This window comes from Actinia tenebrosa, unplaced genomic scaffold (assembly GCF_029948245.1).
Source record: "Actinia tenebrosa isolate PJP-AT-01 unplaced genomic scaffold, QUT_ActTen_1.0 PGA_scaffold15__27_contigs__length_11533743, whole genome shotgun sequence".
Classification (NCBI taxonomy): Eukaryota; Metazoa; Cnidaria; class Anthozoa; order Actiniaria; family Actiniidae; genus Actinia; species Actinia tenebrosa.
Window position 1 is genome coordinate 8,957,621 of NW_028292575.1, and position 21,063 is coordinate 8,978,683.

The 21,063-nt window shown below is 38.5% G+C and overlaps 2 protein-coding genes across 2 annotated transcripts in view; both read right to left on the reverse strand.

Annotated features, from left to right (window-relative positions):
* The window catches only part of LOC116299722 (phosphatidylinositol 4-kinase alpha), a 38,196-nt gene that overhangs the window by 4,885 nt on the left and 12,248 nt on the right, over positions 1-21,063 (reverse strand). Inside the window, exons 9-23 of the mRNA XM_089030400.1 lie at positions 20,762-20,846; positions 20,408-20,581; positions 19,763-19,975; positions 19,411-19,579; positions 18,807-18,934; positions 17,830-18,036; positions 17,143-17,351; positions 6,913-7,123; positions 5,306-5,518; positions 3,675-3,793; positions 3,319-3,409; positions 2,662-2,946; positions 2,019-2,206; positions 1,456-1,682; positions 746-948 (exon numbers count right to left, since the gene is read on the reverse strand). Of these exons, the coding sequence (XP_088886526.1) occupies positions 746-948; positions 1,456-1,682; positions 2,019-2,206; positions 2,662-2,946; positions 3,319-3,409; positions 3,675-3,793; positions 5,306-5,518; positions 6,913-7,123; positions 17,143-17,351; positions 17,830-18,036; positions 18,807-18,934; positions 19,411-19,579; positions 19,763-19,975; positions 20,408-20,581; positions 20,762-20,846 (2,722 nt within the window). The remainder of the gene's footprint in view (positions 1-745; positions 949-1,455; positions 1,683-2,018; positions 2,207-2,661; positions 2,947-3,318; positions 3,410-3,674; positions 3,794-5,305; positions 5,519-6,912; positions 7,124-17,142; positions 17,352-17,829; positions 18,037-18,806; positions 18,935-19,410; positions 19,580-19,762; positions 19,976-20,407; positions 20,582-20,761; positions 20,847-21,063) is intronic.
* LOC148911030 (cannabinoid receptor 1-like) lies at positions 12,068-12,905 on the reverse strand. Its single transcript, XM_089030401.1, has one exon. The coding sequence runs from the start codon at positions 12,773-12,775 to the stop codon at positions 12,086-12,088; it is 690 nt and encodes a 229-aa protein (XP_088886527.1). The 5' UTR covers positions 12,776-12,905; the 3' UTR covers positions 12,068-12,085.

A 21,063-nucleotide genomic window follows, 5' to 3' on the forward strand; every position in this document is an offset into this window, starting at 1 on the left:
TTAATGGTTTGGTTTTCAAAGCCGGCACCTTTAGCTACTACTAGGCTGTAACCATAGTTAATGGAGCGGAATGGTTTGGAAATTCCATAGAACAAAGCTATTATTTTGCGTTTGAGGTTGAACCGTACCATCACGTGATACTGACCGTGCACAATGAATCAAAGCAAGTATATTTCCTTATTGTTTTCGTGTATGGAACATTTTGAAAGTGAAAACTTTCATTCGATGACCATAAACCATGTGGATAAATATTTCCGCGCAGATACAGCTAAGTTACTAGATGATAAATAAGAAAGCATGAAAAAGAGCAATTTCCTTTTCAATAAAAAATAGATATTAATAATATAGGATTAATTAACAAATAATAACTATCTTGGAACGATTTTTTTAGGAAAAAAACTTCTATATTCCCTAGTACTTTGAACAAATGGAGCAACGTTTCCTTCTCTGTGCAGGGTCAACGTCATATGATAATGGATAAAGTCGAACAAAAACCTAGAACAATAGGTTTCCCAACCATTCCGCTCCATTAACTATGCTGTAACTTATAGCCTTGTAGTAGCTCATCCAATCAGAATTTAGCATAGATAGACCGCTAGTTAGATTTGACTAATACATGATATTGGACTTTTCTTTCAAGCGAGGTTTAAGTATTACCTCGGTATTTAACAAATGGAGAAAAAAGAATATCAGTATTCCTCTCAAGATGACTTATCTTATTTTTAGTATGACAAAGACAACTCACCCCAGGAGAAGTAGCCACGACCCTATATGGCTTTAGGTAAACGTTCAATCCAATTTCCTCAAATATATTTTTGAACAAAGAAATCACTTGCAGGGCCAGCATATCCTGTCTGACGTCATCACCCACTTTGAAGATGGCCGCTTGCCAGTAAATACTGCTGTCCTGGTTGTTGCGCTTGTTTTCTTCTGATTCTTCTGGAAATTCTGTAAAAACATTTGAGCATCGGAAGTGAACGACTTTTTCTGTTTTGCACGCGGTTTTGCACGATTACGTGACGGCAGCCATGTTGGATGATAGAAACAATGCAATCGCTTTACATGACGAAGAATTGAATTCCCGAGAGTAAAGGGTTCTACGGTTCTGCCATCTAACATTGCCACCCGTTCGATAATGCAAACCCTCTATAAGGGAGATGTCAGCCTTTGTTGACTGCCAATATTTAAACCGGTGAATCAAGTGTCAATCAAGTGGTAATGTTGGAATCTTTCGGGGCTTCCATCATTCTATCATCAGGGCACGGGTTCAAATCCCGTTCAAGACTCAGAATTTTTTCTGAGTCTTTCAATTTGCAGCTGCAGAAGTTGCTTCGAGTACTGCGAGGATCTGCTCAATTTGATACATTACAACCGCAGTACAAATATATATTTCATATATATTCTCATACACATATTCTGTCATTAAGTAGGTCCATAAAAAGAAATGGAACTTACCCTTTTTCACGTTAATATTTTCCAGTTCTGTAATGCCACATTTCTTGACACGAAACTTCGCCAAGAATGGAGCTTTAGCTGCACTCTGCATAGGCCTACCGGACTTCTGATCCACTTCTAATACCATTGCTTCGGGATTGCTCGGTAAATAAACACCTTTTTCAGCTGTGATTTGACTTAAGGCGTTCAAGCAAGCTTGTTTGCGTTCAGGACCTTTTGGGTATGGTCTGAAAGAAAAAAAGATGTGAGAAAAAGACGAATTGTAAACGATTTTTGTCTTGGCGATAAAGCAAAGGGCGATCTCCTCTGGAGTCATCCATTTTATGTTTCATTGGGAGAAATCCAATATTAGTCTACAAATAAATATAGTCCATAAATCATATGAGAATGTCTTGTTTTAAACGTATGTTTCAACACTTGACTGTGACCGACTAAAACTAGCTTTTAGAATGAGAAACTGTATGTATACCGAGACTGCGGGAATGCCGTTTGCTCTGACAACCATACTCTTGTTGGGGGTACGTATAATGTTATTGCATGTGGAATAGATAGGCAATACTTACTTAATGATAGCTGATATGTTAGTGACTTTATCAAAGAAGTCGAATTCTCTCTCATAGAATTCTCTGGCAGGTCCTGATATAGATTCAATGATCCTGTTGATCAGCGATTCCAGGTGATCACCAATCTGAGAGTCTTTGTGGGTAGCTTCCTCGTCCGTGAATATGTTTGTTTTCATGTTCCAAATAATCTGGGAAAGCAAGATTGAGCAATAGAGATTCAAGGCACTGAGTTACACGAGGCAGTTTTTCTTGTGATATGCAATGGAACGCTGTTGTGTTGCAAGAGGGATTGCGCGTGTAGCATCCCCATTGAAAGTTGCGAAAAAAGTCGAGTGAGCTTCCATTTTTCGCAACGTTGCAAGGCAAGTCGCAGCGTGTAACATACATCCCGCAATCTGCAATGCAACCAATGTCGCAAATCACCAATCAGAGCGTAGCTTTTCCTATTTCCTCCTAACATAGCGTTGCGCGCGTCTGACATCTGATTTGCAGCTTGCACTGCTCTGCCTTCGTGCAGCATTGCATTGAAAGTTGCAAGAAAAAATGCCTAGTGTAACCGGACCTTAAGGAAGTCCCTATCAATGCGAGTATCTTGAACAATGAAAGGTGAATCCGACTGCTATTGTGGTATACTCAAATTTACCTGGTGAGCTAATAACTGCGAGTGTTGTGAGGCCCACAGAATGTACTCGGAAACAAACCCCAGAGCATCGTATCGAGTTGCTTGAACCAGTTGAGGAATGTAGAAAAGTATAGAATTTGGCGGGAAGGACTGCAGAACCCGGATAGCGTACTGGGCTGTCAATGGATGTGGAGGATACTGCTGTGAAAAAAAAGCCATTGCTTGTACAGGAGGGACTGGGGCCCAACACAGGACGTACGTTAGCTCTGGGATGTCTGTCTTGACGGTTGTCGTGGTAACGAGAAACTATGGGGTACAAATAATTAAAGATTTTAACTTGGAGTTTCAAAAAATAAAAGATATATAAATGCATATATTTATTAAATATTTGAGATATAACGCGCGCGCTGATGGGTTGGCTACCGTGTTTATGTCAAAGGACAGAGACACTCGAGCAAAATTGACAAGCAATATAAACCGGCTGCTTGTGTCTCTGTACTGTGATATAAACACTCTGGGAGCTGTAGAGCACGAGGGGAGAAGGAGATGTGTTCCCAAGCCTGCTTCTCTCGTGTTCTACAGCTACCAGACTGATTATATCATAGTAAAGAAACATGCGCGCGCGTTTTATATTCCTTTTGAAAGATAATTTATATATACGCATATCTCTATTCTAACCTGTAACGCCTCAGGTAAATCAGACACGGCAGTTGGGTATAGTCTCACCAGACGAGATACTTCCTTATGTAAGGATGGTATTTCTTTGAACCTGTTTTAAAACATACGTCATCATTTCAAAATCATCTAAACCTCTAACCAAGATCACCTCATTTATTCTTACTGTTTGATTTATGAGACGATTGTCTTTCGTCAGCAGTCTTTCCAATCCGAAAATGGAAGGATAGTGATTACTTGGAACTGCCGGATGGCACTGTTTTTTCCCTTATGAATTAAAATATGCTTTACTTGATTGGACGATCGTTGGTATATGAAGTAAATCAGTATCCAATCAAAATGCCAACATTTATTGTTACCTGGCTGGTAGATAGACTGCAATGTCAGGTGACATCTGCCATGCCAGCCGTACTAGATCTCTCCATATTCGTTCCGTGAAGATGGTTTGGTTGGCCCAGTTGAGAAGTGAATCCTCGCCCTAGTATCCAAACACAATTGAAGGGTTAGATTACTAATAGACCATTTTAACTTGGGCAATTGTTTTGCCCATTTCAGACCACGTGTCATTTCTTTCAGAATAATATTGTTTGTTTCATTTACGTCCAAACAAAGAAATAATACTCGAGGGAATGACACGCGGTCTGAAATGGGCAAAACATTACATCCAAGCTAAAGGAGTATATTATTTTCCCGAATAACACTATTTTGGGCATTATAATTCAGCTCGTGCCAGCTGTAAGAGGACTGACTTTCGTCCAAGTCCGCGCGCAACTTCGACTCTCTCTTCTCGCTGCATTTGGAACATCGTGGTTTAAGGTGGCTGGACCCCCTCATTTACTACCGAAGTATGGTTATTTATCTAAACTCAAAAGTCTTGCTCGCTTCTTTCTTGAAGTTTTAATTTGAGGCATGTTCGCCGATTCTATTCACTCACACTGACAAAGTACATCATGACAAACGTCCCACGTTTGAATAAAAAAAACAACTGTTTGTTACCAAACTTCGGGGGTAAATCGGAAAGCAGCCAAGCGAGATGAGACCGTGCATGGTGCGAAAGAATTTGATGTTATGATCATTAGCAAACAATAGAATTCCCAGAGCATCAAATCGTTGGGAAACGATCAATGTTTTCTGTATTTCTCGTTCGCTTTAGATCGCTTTAAATGAGTTCATTAGTCTTGCAATTTTGTGTAATATCAGTTTAAGTTCAAATTTGTATCCTGACGTAATTTTGAGAGAAATGGTCAGCGAATTTTAGAATAATGGAAGATCTAGTAAGATTGACTAGAAAACTGCGATGAAAAGTGCGCATCAAATGTTTACCCCGTCTTCTGCACTATACGTTTTCACAAAATCGCATAAGTCGATTACCTTCGAGATGTTCCTTTTAAAACTAGATACATAGTAAAACTAAATGAGCAATGACTTTTGTGAATATATAGCTCTGAAATATTAATTTCGGCCGTATGAAATCCATTGTTTAGTTTTGAAGTAGATTATGCACTATATTTAAATAATCTCAAATATCTCATTATTAGCTAGATAGATTTTTTCAAAAATCCCCACAAATGGAGGCATCCAGTATATAATTATGTGGTACGAAGCATTTTAGTGTTGAACGCTCTGCAAGGCTAAAATTATTTTCTAAACGAAAACAAATATTTCATCATAATCACGTGTTATGACGTCCGATCTCACTAAAAATTGCATCAAATATTAATTCAATCTTTATGTGACTTATGTGCAAAAAAGATTTGCAATCGGATAAAAGACGTTTATGCACTAGCGTTCCAAAAGTGGAAGGTAGCGGTCAAGCGTGAGGGGGTCCAGCCACCTTAAGCAAAGCAAGAACAGAAGTTTGCGGAAAACTCTATAGGCAAACAAGATATTTAGTTAGATTCAAACCCTGCACAAAATCTTCGTGGAAAGCACTTCTCCTTCTCGGGCGGAGCCATTGCTTTAAGAAATACTAGTTTAGAAATTTTCGTACCTCAAAAGCCAGATCAGTTCTTGCAGTAGAATTGTGCCAAGTGGAAAGTCGATCTACTTCTTTACGAATCAGCGCTAAAATCAAGTTGCGCCGCTTTAGGTAGTCCTTGAAAGCATTTTGGTTGTTGGCGAAGTCCTTGGTATCAGAGACGCTGGTCGAACGTCTTGACGAAAGGTTACTTGCTAGTGGCATCGTGTTCATCCAGAGATTGCCCTAACAAAACAACACAAAAACATGGCAAAATAATGGTAATTTAGCTACGAAAGTTAAGCAATAAAAGAAATAAATAACTGATTGCGATACTTTGTCAAGCATCTAATATTTTGCAACACGCTACTAGGGTCTAATGCCGAATGAGGGCGCTATATTTGTCAGTCGTGCATGCGTGAGGTTACTTAGCAACACTGTCAAAATCCTCTACATGAATTTGACAGCCGCCGCGACAAATTAAATTTGCTCATGCTCAAGGGCATTGCAAACGCATTTCCAGCCGTTCTTAGCGGTCCGAAAATCCCCACCTAATACCGTCTGCTCAATGGAGCGCTCAATCCTGAAGATCAGAATATAAGTTCAATCAACGAGTCAAAAGTGTCACTGATCACCTGTCATGAAACTGCTTCGTTTTCACAGTGTATGTAGTACTATATACTTCTTCAACTATTCTTGGTTTGCAATCAATCCCAAGAAAGCACAATAACAAAAGGGATGTCCGCCATGTTGGAAGATATAACAAAAGAATTCATTGAAAAATCTTGTCAAATTCTTCCAACATGGCGGCTATGACGTCTATTGCAAACGAAGAATATATTTGTTCTTTAGTGGATCAAGCAAATATTACAGGAACATTTGGAGTAGAAGTTTTAAGGTGCCTTCAAGCTACATTTATTCTTGAAAGCGCTCACTCACGGTCTTCTAAAGAAAATTGCATTCGAGTGCCTTGATTTCAAGAACTCTTGTAATTGAGAAGATTCTTCGCTTTGTTCGTAGTAAAGCTTCCAACGTGCTCAAGGAAATAAAGGCTCATTATTAAGGAAAGAGAATCAGGCAATGTTAGATTTCAGTTTCCGATCAATTTTCGACGGAAATGCAAGACTAAGGCGCCGATTTCTTATGTGTTTTCAGTAATGTTAGGAATACAACATGGCTACTATTTTAGCCAATCAGGATTCAGCTCCCAGATTATAGTAGGTTAACTGTGTTTGGCCAGAGAATGAGAAAGGAATGTAGAGCTCGATTTAGTGGAGAGGAAAGCGTTCGGACCGACACTAAGAGCGGCTGCAAAGTAGACTACACTGTATTAGCAAATATCCTTAAAGAAAAAAAGCCCGGTTTTAAAACTGGTTTCGTTCGGACGCCGGTACATATTTAAAAGAAACATCCTACAATGGCAGAGTCTATCTCCTCCCCGCCTAAAGAAGGGAGAGAAAGAGGAGAAAATGATTCTCCGCATCCCGGCAATCGACCAAAATATTGAATGTTGGTAGTTATATAACCTGCGTCACACCCGGAATTCAAAAAATTCCGAAATTCCGGATGTGACGCAGGTTAGTAGTTACATAAAATCCAAAATGGCACGAATGAACGTAATGGAGGCTATTTTTACTCACCTGTAAGTACGGGCCCAAACCAGTCTGTGAACTAGAGTACTGAAACCCAGGCCCAGCTGAACTTTGTTGGCCGAGCTGGAATGGGTCGAGTGCGTTCATAAAGTTTTTCATGTATTTCTTGTCAGATAATATTGATTGCCAGAACTTGATGAGGATTTTGATATCTTCGCGTAGTTCGGTACCTTCCATGACGGGCCACATGGGCTCAACGCTTAAGAGAGAAATAAAAAACAAAAAAACAAAAAAAACCCATAAAATACTAATTTTAGGATTACTAGCAAATAGACCATTTTCGAGTTCCAAATTACCGCTGGGTTTCTTGATTGCAGACTCATTTACACAGGGTTAGAATATTCACGTGTTCTAGTAAAGGTCCGTGGAATTTCAGTGTTAGCATTGTTGAAGTTGTGCATTCTTTACTTTACCGTTGGTATTTGTGAATATTGTTTAGACGCTAGTGATAAAAGGGTAAATTTTACACCGTGAAAAGATAAAAAAAAACTTACGGACATTTCGGACGTTTCCTCTTTTACTCCGACGAAGGACTAGCGTCCGAAACGTCAGTAAGTTTTTTTTCTTCTTTTCACGGCGTAAAATTTATTCTTTTATCACTACTGTTTCATTAGAAACACCGACGCAGCTCACACTAGTTTTTAGCTAGTTATCTCTTCTTAGACGCTGATACGAGGTTAATGTAATGAGTAAATGAGTCTGTAATCAAGGAACTTAGAGATAATTTGGAACTCGCACCTGGTCTATTGTATGCAAACATCACTCCCCGTACGTTCCTCTTTCGTGAGGTTCGCTCTACTCGCACTAACACTAGATTCTATATTTACAACATACAGCACTTAACTCGCATGTTCACCGGAGGGAGCAGCACCCGAGAACCCGGAGAAAAACCGGCGTAGCAAGGGAGAGAACAACACATCAAACAAACTCAACTCAAATATGTTCTAGCCTGAGCCAGGTCACAAACGCGGACCACAGGCTAATGGGGTTTTCGAAGGCTACGAAAAGAATTTATTTCGATGCCAAGAAAATGTTTTCTTCTAGAAACTAAGAAAAATTAATCAAGTCATAGTTTCTCAGGCCGAATAATCGCGCCTTAGTCATAGTCTTCAATGTGTACGGCTCATTTGAAGTTCGACGTTTGACCTGAACCTAATTTGAACTAGAGAAATTCGATCATACACGAGCACTGAAGCAACCATCATGTTGTTTTGCTGGACTGCTGTTGTGACCTGTACGGAGGATTGAGCAAAACTGACATCCTATACCTTGACTTCGCTAAAGCCTTTGATTCCGTGGACCATGTAGTTCTCCTAGACAAGCTCAAATCGTTTGGAATATCTGGGCACCTCTTCAACTGGTTTGGAGATTATTCTACTGGACGCAAACAGAGAGTAGTTGTTGATGGTGTAGCCTCTGACTGGGCTCCTGTCACTTCTGGAGTTCCTCAAGGGAGCTTACTTGGTCCAGTTCTTTTCATCCTTTTTATAAATGACCTTCCAGAAGCTGTCTCGGCATGGTATAATCGCTGCTTTATGTACTGATGATACTAAGTTATACAAGAACATTACATCTGTTGAGGACTCTGAAAATCTTCAACAAAACACTATCCAACTTGCCAATCTGGAGCCCGCGATAACAATATCAGGTTCAACGCTACCAAGTGCAAGGTGTTTTCAATTACACGCAAGAAAAATCCAGTCAATTATAATTATGATCTCAACTTATCCAAGCTCCTCCATGTCAAAGAAGGAAAAGACCTTGGCATTATGGTCAAAGATAATCTTTCCTGGGACTCACATATTCACTTCATCATCGCCAAAGCCAACAAGATGTTAGGATTGCCCTTGTTAACGAACATCAAAGTTCGCAGAACCCTGTATTTGTCCTTGGTCAAGTCCAAGCTTTGCTACGCTACGGTGGTTTGGTCGCCGCACCAGGTCGCGATGTAGGCTAAAATCGAACGCGTCCAAAGGCGGGTAACTAGATGGATTCTGAGAACAAGATTAGGTGACACCAACTATAAAGAACGCCTGCAAGCTCTCCATCTGCTTCCCCTGTGCTACGACAGGGAAGTCAAAGACTTAATATTCTTCTATAAAGCTCTTTATGGACATATTGACTTTAACATTAGTGACTTTGTCGTCTTTAGTAAGCATAGTAATATACGTAACTGTCTTAATCCTAGATTGATGCTCAAGGTTCCTTTCTGTAACTCTAATACTTTTCAGGCCTCATATCGTTAAACTTTGGAATTCCATTTGTAAATCTTCTCCTTATACATGCTTTTCTAGTATAGCTACTTTCAAAAACCACATTTCAGTACGTTACTTTTCTTTACTTGATTCTGCTTTTGATATTGACAGGTCTTGTACATGGTCTGTCTTTCGACAATGTCCCTGTCATAGAGGTTAACCTCATAAAGTACACTAGTTTTATCTTAATGAAGTTATTTTTCCATTCTTATTTTTATTTTTACGCACAATGTTATATTTTTTGCATATATTTTTACGTTTAATTATTTCAACATTTCATGAGGTGGTCACCTCGCATGGGTCTCGTGTCCCGTTCGTGACTTTTCTTTCTTGGTAACTATTATTATTTTTCTATTCAACACATTGTAATATTAGTTTCCCAATAAAACTGTTTAAAAAAATTATAGCCGATCGCATCAAGCTTGTTTATTCGCTTCGTTTATAATGTTGCTTTTATTTAATTACCATGAAACTTTCATCAATTAGGCAATAATTGAAGTGAAGAAATAGAAAACGCGCGCGCGCGCTGTGTGCTGTAAAAATATATGCAAAAAATCTAACATTGTACGTAAAAATAAAAAATAAGAATGGAAAAATAAATTCATTAAAATAAAACTAGTGTACTTTATGAGGTTAACCTCTATGACAGGCACATTCTCGAAAAGCAGACCAGGAACAATGGTACAACCTTAATGGTATTGTGTATGAAAAGTGAGCAAAATCGAGGTTATAAAATGTTCGCATTATTTTCTCAAAATCTGCGCCACAGAGTCTTTTTAAGCTTTGATATTTTGTAAGTCATATATCATAGTTTGTGTAAATGAAGTAATTTGAAAATAAAACGAGGGAAACACACAGAATTTGTTTTTTTCTTACTTTTAATATTTCCCTATAACTTTGATTTATTTAACGCTATTTCAAAACAAAATTAACTATTATAAACTTCAATTATTGTCTAATATTTGATTTATAATTATAATTATCTATAACTTTGATTTATTTAACGCTATTTCAAAACAAAATTAACTATTATAAACTTCAATTATTGTCTAATATTTGATTTATAATTATAATTATCTATAACTTTGATTTATTTAACGCTATTTCAAAACAAAATTAACTATTATAAACTTCAATTATTGTCTAATATTTGATGAAAGTTTCATGGTAATTAAATAAAAGCAACATTATAAACGAAGCGAATAAACAAGCTTGATGCGGTCGACTATAAATTGTACCCAACCACCTTAAAACCTTCTATTCTGTGATATAGTCAGTATAGTACGAGAAAAAACTCAACTGTTTGAATGATATAAAAAGTAAAGTACCTATATTTAACGTCGGTAGTTCCTTCAGTTGAAATTCAACTGCTATCAATGGAAGCCGACGGTGCGCACTTTACCCCCTCTCTCCATCAGTGCTCTGTTTTAAGAGTATTCAAAGCTGAAGCTACACGGATTACAGAGAAGTCGAAAAAAAAGGTGGAGATCCTAAGGATCGAACGTGGACCTCAAGCTCTGAAGGTCATATACACTTCATAAGAATCAAATAAAGGAAATGCCAAAGACACTGAAAAAAATCGTATTCTTAAATGAAGGAAAGTTTTATTTTTCTGCATTATTTATATAGTTTGAATATGAGAAGCGAAACGATAAGAGAAGGGAACAGGTGATGATAAAGGAGTTTCATGAATAGAGACAGAGAAAGGCGGTTTGGTTTAAAAGACAGAACGCAGGTGGAAAAAGCTTAATTGAAAACATCTTTTTATGTCAGTTCCGGCCTTTATCTGTCTTATTGAGCTAGTTGCTTTAATTATATGTCTTCTATTCATGGGGATTTTTCGCATTTATTTAAAATTCAGCGGAAAATTGGACGCACAAAAACGACAAAACAAAAAAGAAGAAGAAAAAGAAGAATAAGCAAGAAGAAAGAGAAGAAAAGAAGAAGAAAAAGCATCCTCAATAATGACAGAAAAAGAAGACAGAAAGAACCGAAAAGAAAAGCAAAATAAAACCGTCAAATACCGCCTCCACCGCCACCCCAACCGACACCAAACCCTCCCCCCCCACCCCCAACAAAAGAAAAGAAAAAGAAAGATAGAAGAAAGAAAAGGAGGAGAAAAAGACAGGGGAGGTAACGATTGATTTCATGATTGGTGATTCCATCTAGCCTCCTTACACAAAGAACGTCTGCAAAGGAGACTCAAATCTTTAATATTAATTTCCGTGAGCCGCGATCGTACTTTTTAAATCGTCGTGAACTGTGCCGAGACCCCCCTTGGGCCTCTGAATAGCAATAACAAAAAGAGGAAGGTTAGGTGGACTGACGGGTGGCCTTTATCACCGTAAATACATTGCTTTCATAAATATATGATCGTGAATAAAAGTTGGGCATTAAAATAACGACGATAAAGAAAAACATATACATGAATGAATGAAAGAAGGAAGGAGGGAAGGAAGAGAGGAAGGAAGAAAGGAAGGAAGAAAGGAAGAAAGGAAGGAAGAAAGGAAGGGAAAATAGGAAGAATGGAATCGTTTTCATTTAAACAGGCTGGTTCCATATGTTAAATAAAAACACTTCTTTACAAAGCAGTGTGAAAAACTACGGTATACATTATTGAACTTCATAACACAGAAATCAGATAAAAAACCTCAGAAATATTCAGAAATTTGATAGTAAAAATACCAACATGCGTAATAAGTAAATTACGAGCCTTAGATGAAACGACTGAAGAAGAGTGCCATACAAGCCTTTCACAACTTCAAGTCGCGTAAAAAATGAGCCAGCTCAACTAGAAACTGATTAAATTTAATTGACATTTTGTTGGCCAACAAACAAACAAAAAAAGGTGACAGAGAGAGAGAGAGAGAGAGAGAGAGAGAGAGAGAGAGAGAAGAATACCCGCATTAACCAATATGTTTCACTTTCCTTAGTATAACCAGACATGCATCTCTGACCTCTCTCATTCGTACCACATACATGATGGGGTTCACTAACGACTTCATGTTCACTGCCAATGTAGCATAATTGATTGCTACTGTTGCTATTCGATGTACACCAACAACACTAATATATCCAAAAACACAAACAGTCGGTATGTAGCACAATATTATCATAATGAAGACAAGTACCATGGTAATTAAAGCTCTTTCGTACTGACTAACATCGAAGCAAGGCCGTTTAACATGAGTTCTGGAGGTGCCATCGGCATACGAATCAGCGTCCGAAACTTCTTCTGGTTTGATCTGTGCGCAGTATTTTCGCAGTGCACTGAATGACTTGACATAGAGAACTATAAGAAGAACAAGAGAGGCGACTAGAATGACGGCTGCTGCGGGAATGAGCGCTTTAACCACTTGAAACATCGAGAGAAATCCTACACATACAGAAAAAACCCAAAGTCCAATGACAATGATCCGTACACGCGTCAAGGTTACCGCAGATTTATAGCGCATTTTTAGTCTTATTGCAAGGTATCGGTCAATGCTGATGGCAACAAGAGAGGAATAGGAAGCCGTAGCTAGTGAAATGGTTACTTGTCTTGCGGGTAAAGCCAGGCGACAAAACAGTTGTTCGTTATGCATAACATCAGACATGGTAAGCGCCACCAGCAAAGGTTCCGCCAACAAACCAAGCAAAAAATCAGTAAACGCAAAACTTGTCAACAATATGTAAGACGGCCCTCGTAAGGTTGAGGTTGTGAAGCAGGCTATTATCACAATACCGTTCAACATCACCGTAGGGACAGCCAGCAAGATGTTCATGATAAAAAATGCAATCAAATGTTCACTTGTGGATGGAATTCCTATTTCTGTACGAACGTTGTAACTAAGTAACTCCTTTAAACACGTAGTGTTGTTCATAATGAAGTCTTGTGATCGTCCTAGAACATCCTTTTAAAGTTCCCGAAGGCTTGTTTCAATGATTATTTCTTTTCAAATCATTTCGATTTCAGGTGGCCTTTTTAATCTTAGAAAGCTCGTTAACATTTTCACATGCACCTGCGTAGTATTGTCAATGCAATGTTCAAGGGGACTGAACTATGTGGTTCAAAAGACTTGGCTCTTTAGACAGTCAAAAATGTTGTATTGTAATTTTAATTTCTTAATACGCGTCTTTCTTATAACGTATGCAGAAGATATTACATGGCCGGATACGGACTGGATATGGATTTTATCTTCGAGTTGTGTTGAGGTAATAAGTGAGTATATTGAACGAGAAAGACATTTTCAACTCGAGAAGGTAAAATTCGTATCTCCAAGCGGCCATGTAATATTCTGTTCATTCTATAATTATCGATGAAATACAACTTTTACAATTTTTTCATTCTTGATTATTTTCACATGTGAAGATAAATAATAGAGAAAAATAGATATTTCATCGATGGCTATTTTTTTAAAATATATAAACAAATGGTATGATCATGACAACAAAGAACAAAATATAACATACTAAAAAAGACCTTGAATTCTGATGTATAATACGAGTCGAATCGGATCGAGATATACACCTGCCTTTACACAACGAAAGTAATAAAAAATGTTTTACACAATATTGATTGTTCCAATCTCGTGGACGCTAAAACACATCACGAAGAAACTAATGTTACAGTGTGTAAAACAGTAATCGATGCCTCATTACGACAGCAGGACAGTAGTCGATTATTCCTGTTAAACAGGAAAGTTATTATTATTACAGCAATAAAGTCGTCATGTTTTATGTCATCGGGGAGATTGTTCTAGAGCACAGGCGCAGCTATTGCACAAGTTCTATCAACAAAAGTAGTTGTTCTAGATTTTGGTGTATGGAGGAGACTAGTACCCCATTCACACCAAGGCTTAAACATGTTTTAAAGTGGTTTAACTAAACAGGTTTGGAAAACTATCTACGAACACTGCACAATATTTGGAGAAATAATGCATGTAAACTATCCTTTGTCTTGCTGTGACAATATTAATTAGAAAGTTTCATTATATTGTAGGTTTCTAGTTTCTCAATTTTTTTCCTAATGAAAACATAGTTTAACTAAACACGTTTAGGTGTGAATGGGGTATAGGAGGGGAAGAAACATCTGTTCTGGTTTGTCTTTCATTTATAAGATCGGTTCAGTCAGTCAAGGATTTCCTTTATGTATTTGATGGCAACACACTTGTTAAACCAAATGCGGTATACATGCCAAAAGTGGTAGTACATCATAAACGTGAAGCAAGAAGAAATTTATTGCATTTATAATCAGCATGTGTTCTCTTAAGGCTGGTTCACACTAGCGTTGTAAGCTCCAGAGTCGGAAACGGAAGCGCAAGAAGCTTACGATATGGTGGTCAGTGTGATCTAAAACAACGCAAGCAGAATCGTAAGCCTCGATTCGACGCTCGCGTCTTAGTTGTTCCCATAGTTATAAGGCTTGCAAAGTTTTCTGCTCAGTGTCAATGGCCAAAATTGGTCAAAACTTCCGATTCCGATTCTTTGTTCACACTTGATCATCATGATTCGAATCGGAAGAAAAACTTCTGATCCTTGCAATTCTGTCGCCCTTCTGCTTCCGATTCCCACTCCGATTATTGGTTCACACTGCTACGCCCTTGGGCATTCAAATCACTTAGTCATCTTGGAATAAGTAATTAACTCTCTTTTTATCTGATCTTTTTTCCAATTCGTTGAATAGCGCTGTATCCCTTGATTACAGACTCGTTTACTCAGGGTTAGCTTCGCTTCAGCGTTAAAATATGAATGCACAACTTCAACAATACAAACACTTGACAATTCCACGGACCTTCGCGAGAACACTGAAATAAATATTCTACACAAAACTGATAATAACCCTGAACAACAGACAACTTGAAACTGGAGCAATAAAGGATAGTAGCACGTAACCGGACGCAAGTGTTTACCGATTACTTGAATATGCGACACACCAGCAACACTTAAAGAAAGTTAACCAATCATGAGTGAAAACTTGAACTAATCGGGAGAAAGCAACGCAGCCTAGATATCTTAGAAAACCTTTGATTCTATCAGCAATCATGGAAATGATAGATGATGATTGTCGGAGGAAAATATAATACTGATTCTTCCTCCTAATTTGTTAAGGTTATTTATTTTAGATTATATTCAAGCTGTCTTTCGGTTAGTGTCCCCCAACTGTAACGACCGATAGACGGTCGACTAAGGCAGTTGGGTACCAGAAGTTCTACTGTGGTACTAACTGCATACCAGAGGCGGTTGGCGATGAGAAAGGTTCAACTACAGTGTGCTTGCTATCACACATTTGTCTCATCTTTCTCAGCACCTGAAGACATGCTTGTCGAATCTCACTCATCCTTACGATGTAAATTATAGGATTGATACAGGAATTGACATATACCGCAGTAACAACGAGACAAAAGATCGCCGCAACGTCTGCATTAACTTCAGCAAATGCGACAGCAATAAACATGCACGACAATGGCAGGTAACAACCAATGATGAATGCAAATAACCAAGCCATAGTCATAAGAACTTTACGGTACTTTGTTACGTTAACGCAATGCCTTTTTGCAGTATCACAGTACTCTTGTGGGTTTATCTGTGCGCAGTGTTCTTTCAAGGCGTGGAAGGACTTGACGTAGCAAACAATCAAGACAACCAAACAAACTGCAAAAAGCGCAACAGCTGGGAAAACGAGAATGGAAATTTCTTTTCTGGTGGAAAGAAAACCAACAGCGATAGCAAATAACCATAACCCAATCACCAACATACGCACTCGAAACATCGTTACACGGAATTTATATTGTAGTTTGAGATAAATGGCGAGGTATCTATCGATGCTGATGGCGACAAGAGACAAGAAGGAAGCCGATCCGAGCGTCACAGCAATCTGTCGACTAGGTAAAATCAAACTACAGACCATCTCAGAATAGTTTGAAAGATCTGCCACAGCCATTACCACTTGGATGGGATTGACTATCAAGCCAACGATCATATCAGTTAAAGCCAGACTTGAGATTAGGATATAAGAAGGGCTTTGAAGAGTAGGCGTTATAAAGATCGCTAGGATAACGATACCATTACCGAGGATAGTAGGAAGCGTCAGTACAGAGTTGAAGACAGCAACAGTGATAAACAATCCTTTGTAACCTGGATTTCCAATCTCAGTTCGAGCAAGCATACCTTCAAAGTCTCTTAGACAACTGATTCTGCTTTCGTTAATAAGTGCCATGAGATTTTCACGATTTCAAGATTTTGAAGTCAAGACCAAGCAAAGCAATATCCACCTAGCTTTTCAAATTGAATCTTTGAAACAGTGATATACATAGCTGTCAAGACCATGTTTGTTTAAAAAAAACCAAGATGGCATCAATTACAGCGGTAATTAAAAAACGAAGACCGAACCTGCTTAATCGTTTCATTATAAGTCATAATACTTATAGTTCTTGAGAACAATAGTCAAGATCAGTCAAGAGATACCTGAGCGGCAATTGGGTAATCATTTTGATATGAGAAAAGAATGTTTTTATGAGACTAACGATGAAGGGAAAAGGTTGCACAAATCGGCATCTGTTAGCACAGTCATGTAAGAGAGAAAAAATGAAACAGTGTTTACCAATTAACGGCAATGAAATTACGAAATCGTTTAAGTGTTACAAACAGCTGGGCAAGAAACACTATTTTCCAGCTGCACTGTCTTTAAAAGTTAAATAATTTTAAAAACAAAAATAGAAAGAAAGAAAAAAGAAATTTCTTAAGATCTTTCCATTGAAATATTTTTGTTTGAAATAACAAATTAAATTCGCCTTTCTGAACTTCAAAAGAATACTTTTAACTCAGTACCTCGTGGCACAAAGGATTATGGGCCTGAGTTCAGTGACGACATTAAAAAGCTTCGTCATCTAGCATTCATATTCATTTGCCCCTAATCCTGTGCACCACGGGGTAGTTACCAGTTCCCCTCATAACAAATGAATTCTATTAATTGTATTCGTACCTGAAATAGTCCAATGCGTTAGTGTAGATTCTTTCCCTCAACACATTTTTAGCAACAGAGTTCGTCAAGAATTCCCCTTGTAGGATTGATAGACCAAGTTGTAACAGTCTGAACCTAGGTCTTAAAGCTGCGATGTGCCGGGAAAGTAGTCCAGAACGACTCAAAGTAAGAGTTAGCGATCGTTGTAAGAGTGTCGCTATTATTTCCACCTGGAACACAAACAAACAACCTTGCTTAACGGATGAAATGCTTGGAGATAAAGAACGGGATTTTGGTTAACATTAACTTGCACAACGCCGCACAAGCGTAATGTAGCATAGCAAAGTATAGTGTAGTGCAGTGCAGTCTAGTCTAGTCTAGTCTAGTCTAGTCTAGTCTAGTCTAGTCTAGTCTAGTCTAGTCTAGTCTAGTCTAGTGTAGTGTAGTGTAGTGTAGTGTAGTGTAGTGTAGTGTAGTGTAGTGTAGTGTAGTGTATCGCAGCGTAGCGTAGTTTAGCGTAGCGTAGCGTAGTGTAGTGTAGTGTAGTGTAGTGTAGTGTAGTGAAGTGTAGTGTAGTGTATTGCAAGTGCATTGTAATGTAATGTTGTAGGTGTGGTGTAGTGTAGTGTGGTGTAGTGTAGTGTGGTGTGGTGTGGTGTGGTGTGGTGTGGTGTGGTGTGGTGTGGTGTAGTGTAGTGTAAGTCTTACTTGATCTGAACTATAGTACTTGGCAATCTCAAATCTCTGAGCAAGGAACTTGATCCAGACATCATGTGCACCAACTGCAGGAGGTGAAGGTATGATTTTGTTCTCCTCAAATGACGCCAGGGGGCTTTCTAATGTTTGATCGCGTGAGAAAAGACCCACCCGACGACATACAGTCCACTGCCACGCCCAACTTATCTTGCTCAGAATCTAATAAAACAAAGTACCAATATGTTGTTCATTGTGTTTTACTTTAACAAACTCAACTAAAGCATGGACGCCTTTTATTGGTTATTCTAGTTCCCGTTCTCTCCATTAATGAAAACTTGGAGAAAATCCTGGTCGTCAAAAATCGAATTTCAGCCGTAAGTATTGATCGAATTTGGAAGTGAAAACGAAACATTTGCTGGTCTTTTTTTGATGGATTTTTAACACCTTAAAAGGTGTTACAACTGAAACGGTTTGTAGAGCAATACTGTTGCGTTAATGAAAAGTTGGCCTCGTGTCGTGAACACGGTAAGCGCGGCAACACAAACCGACGGCAACAATGTTGTGAGTTTTACAGGTCGTTCAAAAGCCTGCAACATGTTGCCGCAACAAGTTATCGTTAAAACTTATAACATTCACGCCATTGGGACTTTTCTGAGATTTATAAACAGAATGCATTGTGGTCTAGAATCGGTATAAACAACACCATATAAGGTATGATGAACACAAGATGTTTGTACCCAAGCTAGACCACAATTCACCATGTTCGCTATCACAGAAAAGATCGAAGTCACACGACAACAACTTTCATGTTGCGCAAAAAATTGTCGTTGCGTGTCACAGCATGTTGGCCGTGATTTTAAAAAAGGAAAAACTAAGATACTCCGATGCACCATACCATCCCCACGTACACTGGTCTACACATCATACTGGGACTTTACTGCGTGGAATATATATTCATTAAAACAATAATAATATAAAAAAAGATATACTTGAAGTTCGAGGTCCTTTCTTGCTCCAAGAATCCATTCCCAGCACGACACTGCAGTAGACATGGCTTCTTCAGTGAAGATCTGCGCAGGACACCAACACACATTGTGTATCAACTGCCTATTTACTTCTGCAAAGTTGAAGATCACAATAAAGTAAGAAAACAGTTACTAGGTAAACGCAGATGAGTACTAATGAATGTTCATGCGTAAAAGTGCCACCCCCAAATAGTGACTTGGAACAACAAAGATACTATACAAGTGAATAAAGTGAATAATTTAAATCTAGAATGATAACTTATTAATATAATAACGCTTATACATCTAACTACAAAAGAAATTGTATTCATTAATTAATTTATTTTTGTATACTAAATAACTAATTAGACATTTTAGGGTTGAATACGGGTGGACATTTTTTCTCCTTGTATTTCGTGTCGCCCCGTCGAGCTCGACAAAATACAGCAGACTCGATATTATATCCACACAATAGTTTACAAATATTTACAAATTTTAAATATTATCATTACTATCATTAGCGTTCATATGAAGGCATCGCAGTTTCAGCATAGGGTCAGTCAGAGGCAAATGACGCGTCACTGCTTACCTTTAGTAGTAACAATCACTGCTGTTGCTTTAAAAATGGCAGCTGTAAACGGTTCTCCACCACCAGCAACAACACTATCTGTCAACTGTTTGTTGAGAATTTGGCATAAATTTTGGGTTACTTCCCCTTTCCCTGTCTGGCATGCTAGAGCTTCCTTCATACCGATAACCTAGAAACGTTGAACTGTTAGTCAAGTAAGCTGAACGATAAATATTGTTGGTATGTGACGAAACAAGCAAACCAGCAAGTCATCCAGTCCATACCGAACGACCGACCGACCGACCGATACACAGACCGGCAGACAGACAAACAGAAAAACAGACAGACGAATCGAATTATTTCAATCATTTACCTCACCAACATATTTACTTCTGAGAGTCAATCCCGAGGACACTTCAGCACAATTATTCTTAAAACAGCCTGGTCTTTTCACTAGAGTTGTTGCGCTCAGTGACGCAGAAAACTGGTTTAGTCCTGCGTTCTGGATGATATTCTCCATAGCTAAGGCAAGTCCCGTGTGATGTGATAAGGACATAGAATCGTGCTCTCTCGCCATTATGTAATCCTGTATAACATGGAAATATGAAAGATCTACTGAGTACACGCTTCACATTATTCTCGGCTCCACTACAATAACTAAAAACTAGCATAATCTTGGGGGAGGGGGTGGCCTTATAATGAAATAGTCGAGTTTTCATTGCAGCAGATAGCGAACCCTCTTTTTACAAACTTCAGCTTTCCGGTTTCCTTTTCAGATTTTTTTGCATACAAGCCTCAGTCCCAAACATATTAGACACGACGGCTAACTCTATTATTTCTAAGAGTTTACCTTTCAATAAGCCTTTGATCAAGAAGCATTGCTTCTACTACACAACTATTCCATCGTGCTGAGCGAATGGAAAAGTAGTCCTGGGGTTTCTGGACGTGCATTATCCATGGTACCTAAACCTTGCATCACTGTCCCTTGCTCATTTTAACACGAGTCTTGTCAACTAACCTGCAATAGCGAGCGTGTGGCCTCAGGTGCCCACTTGATAGCCTCTTGTAAAATACCACTGCAGCGCGCAGCAAAGTCCATCACTGTCCCTTCACGTCCATCAATCTCTTCATGTACCATCAGCTTATAGCATGTCCCTGGTACGACTACTTCCATGACTTGGTGATTTTCGTTCTAAGATCAAAAACGATCAAAACATATTTAAAAACGTTAAATCCTACCAAAATTTTGCAGATCCCCCTCAATTTCACCTGTCCCCCCCTCCCCCCTCCCCCTCTGCCATACATTATGAACGCAGCCTTATAATTTGAAAACAAGCCAAGCTAGGGGGACAAGACTAACATGTATACTCACAGGTTGATGTAATGTTTGTGACAATGTATGCAGCAAATCCAGACTGAAATGTAGTACGGTGCTATTCCATAACAGATGCGGGAATCTTTAATACAACAATATATAAATATTTAGTACGTATTCAAGGATAAGACTCGGAGAATGCATATTTGTAACAGCAGACCATGCCCAAACATTAGTTCAGAGAGGAATTACCATATCAATGTTTAGGGAAAACCTAATGCGCTCGGTATTTTAAAGTCTTAGGAAAAAAGCCAGTTTAGGGTAGTTTTCAAACAGACGCGCCAAATCGTACAACTTGC

Excerpts from the sequence above, each read along its gene's own strand:
- LOC148911030 (XM_089030401.1), bottom strand. The coding sequence starts at position 12,775 with ATGTCTGATGTTATGCATAACGAACAACTGTTTTGTCGCCTGGCTTTA.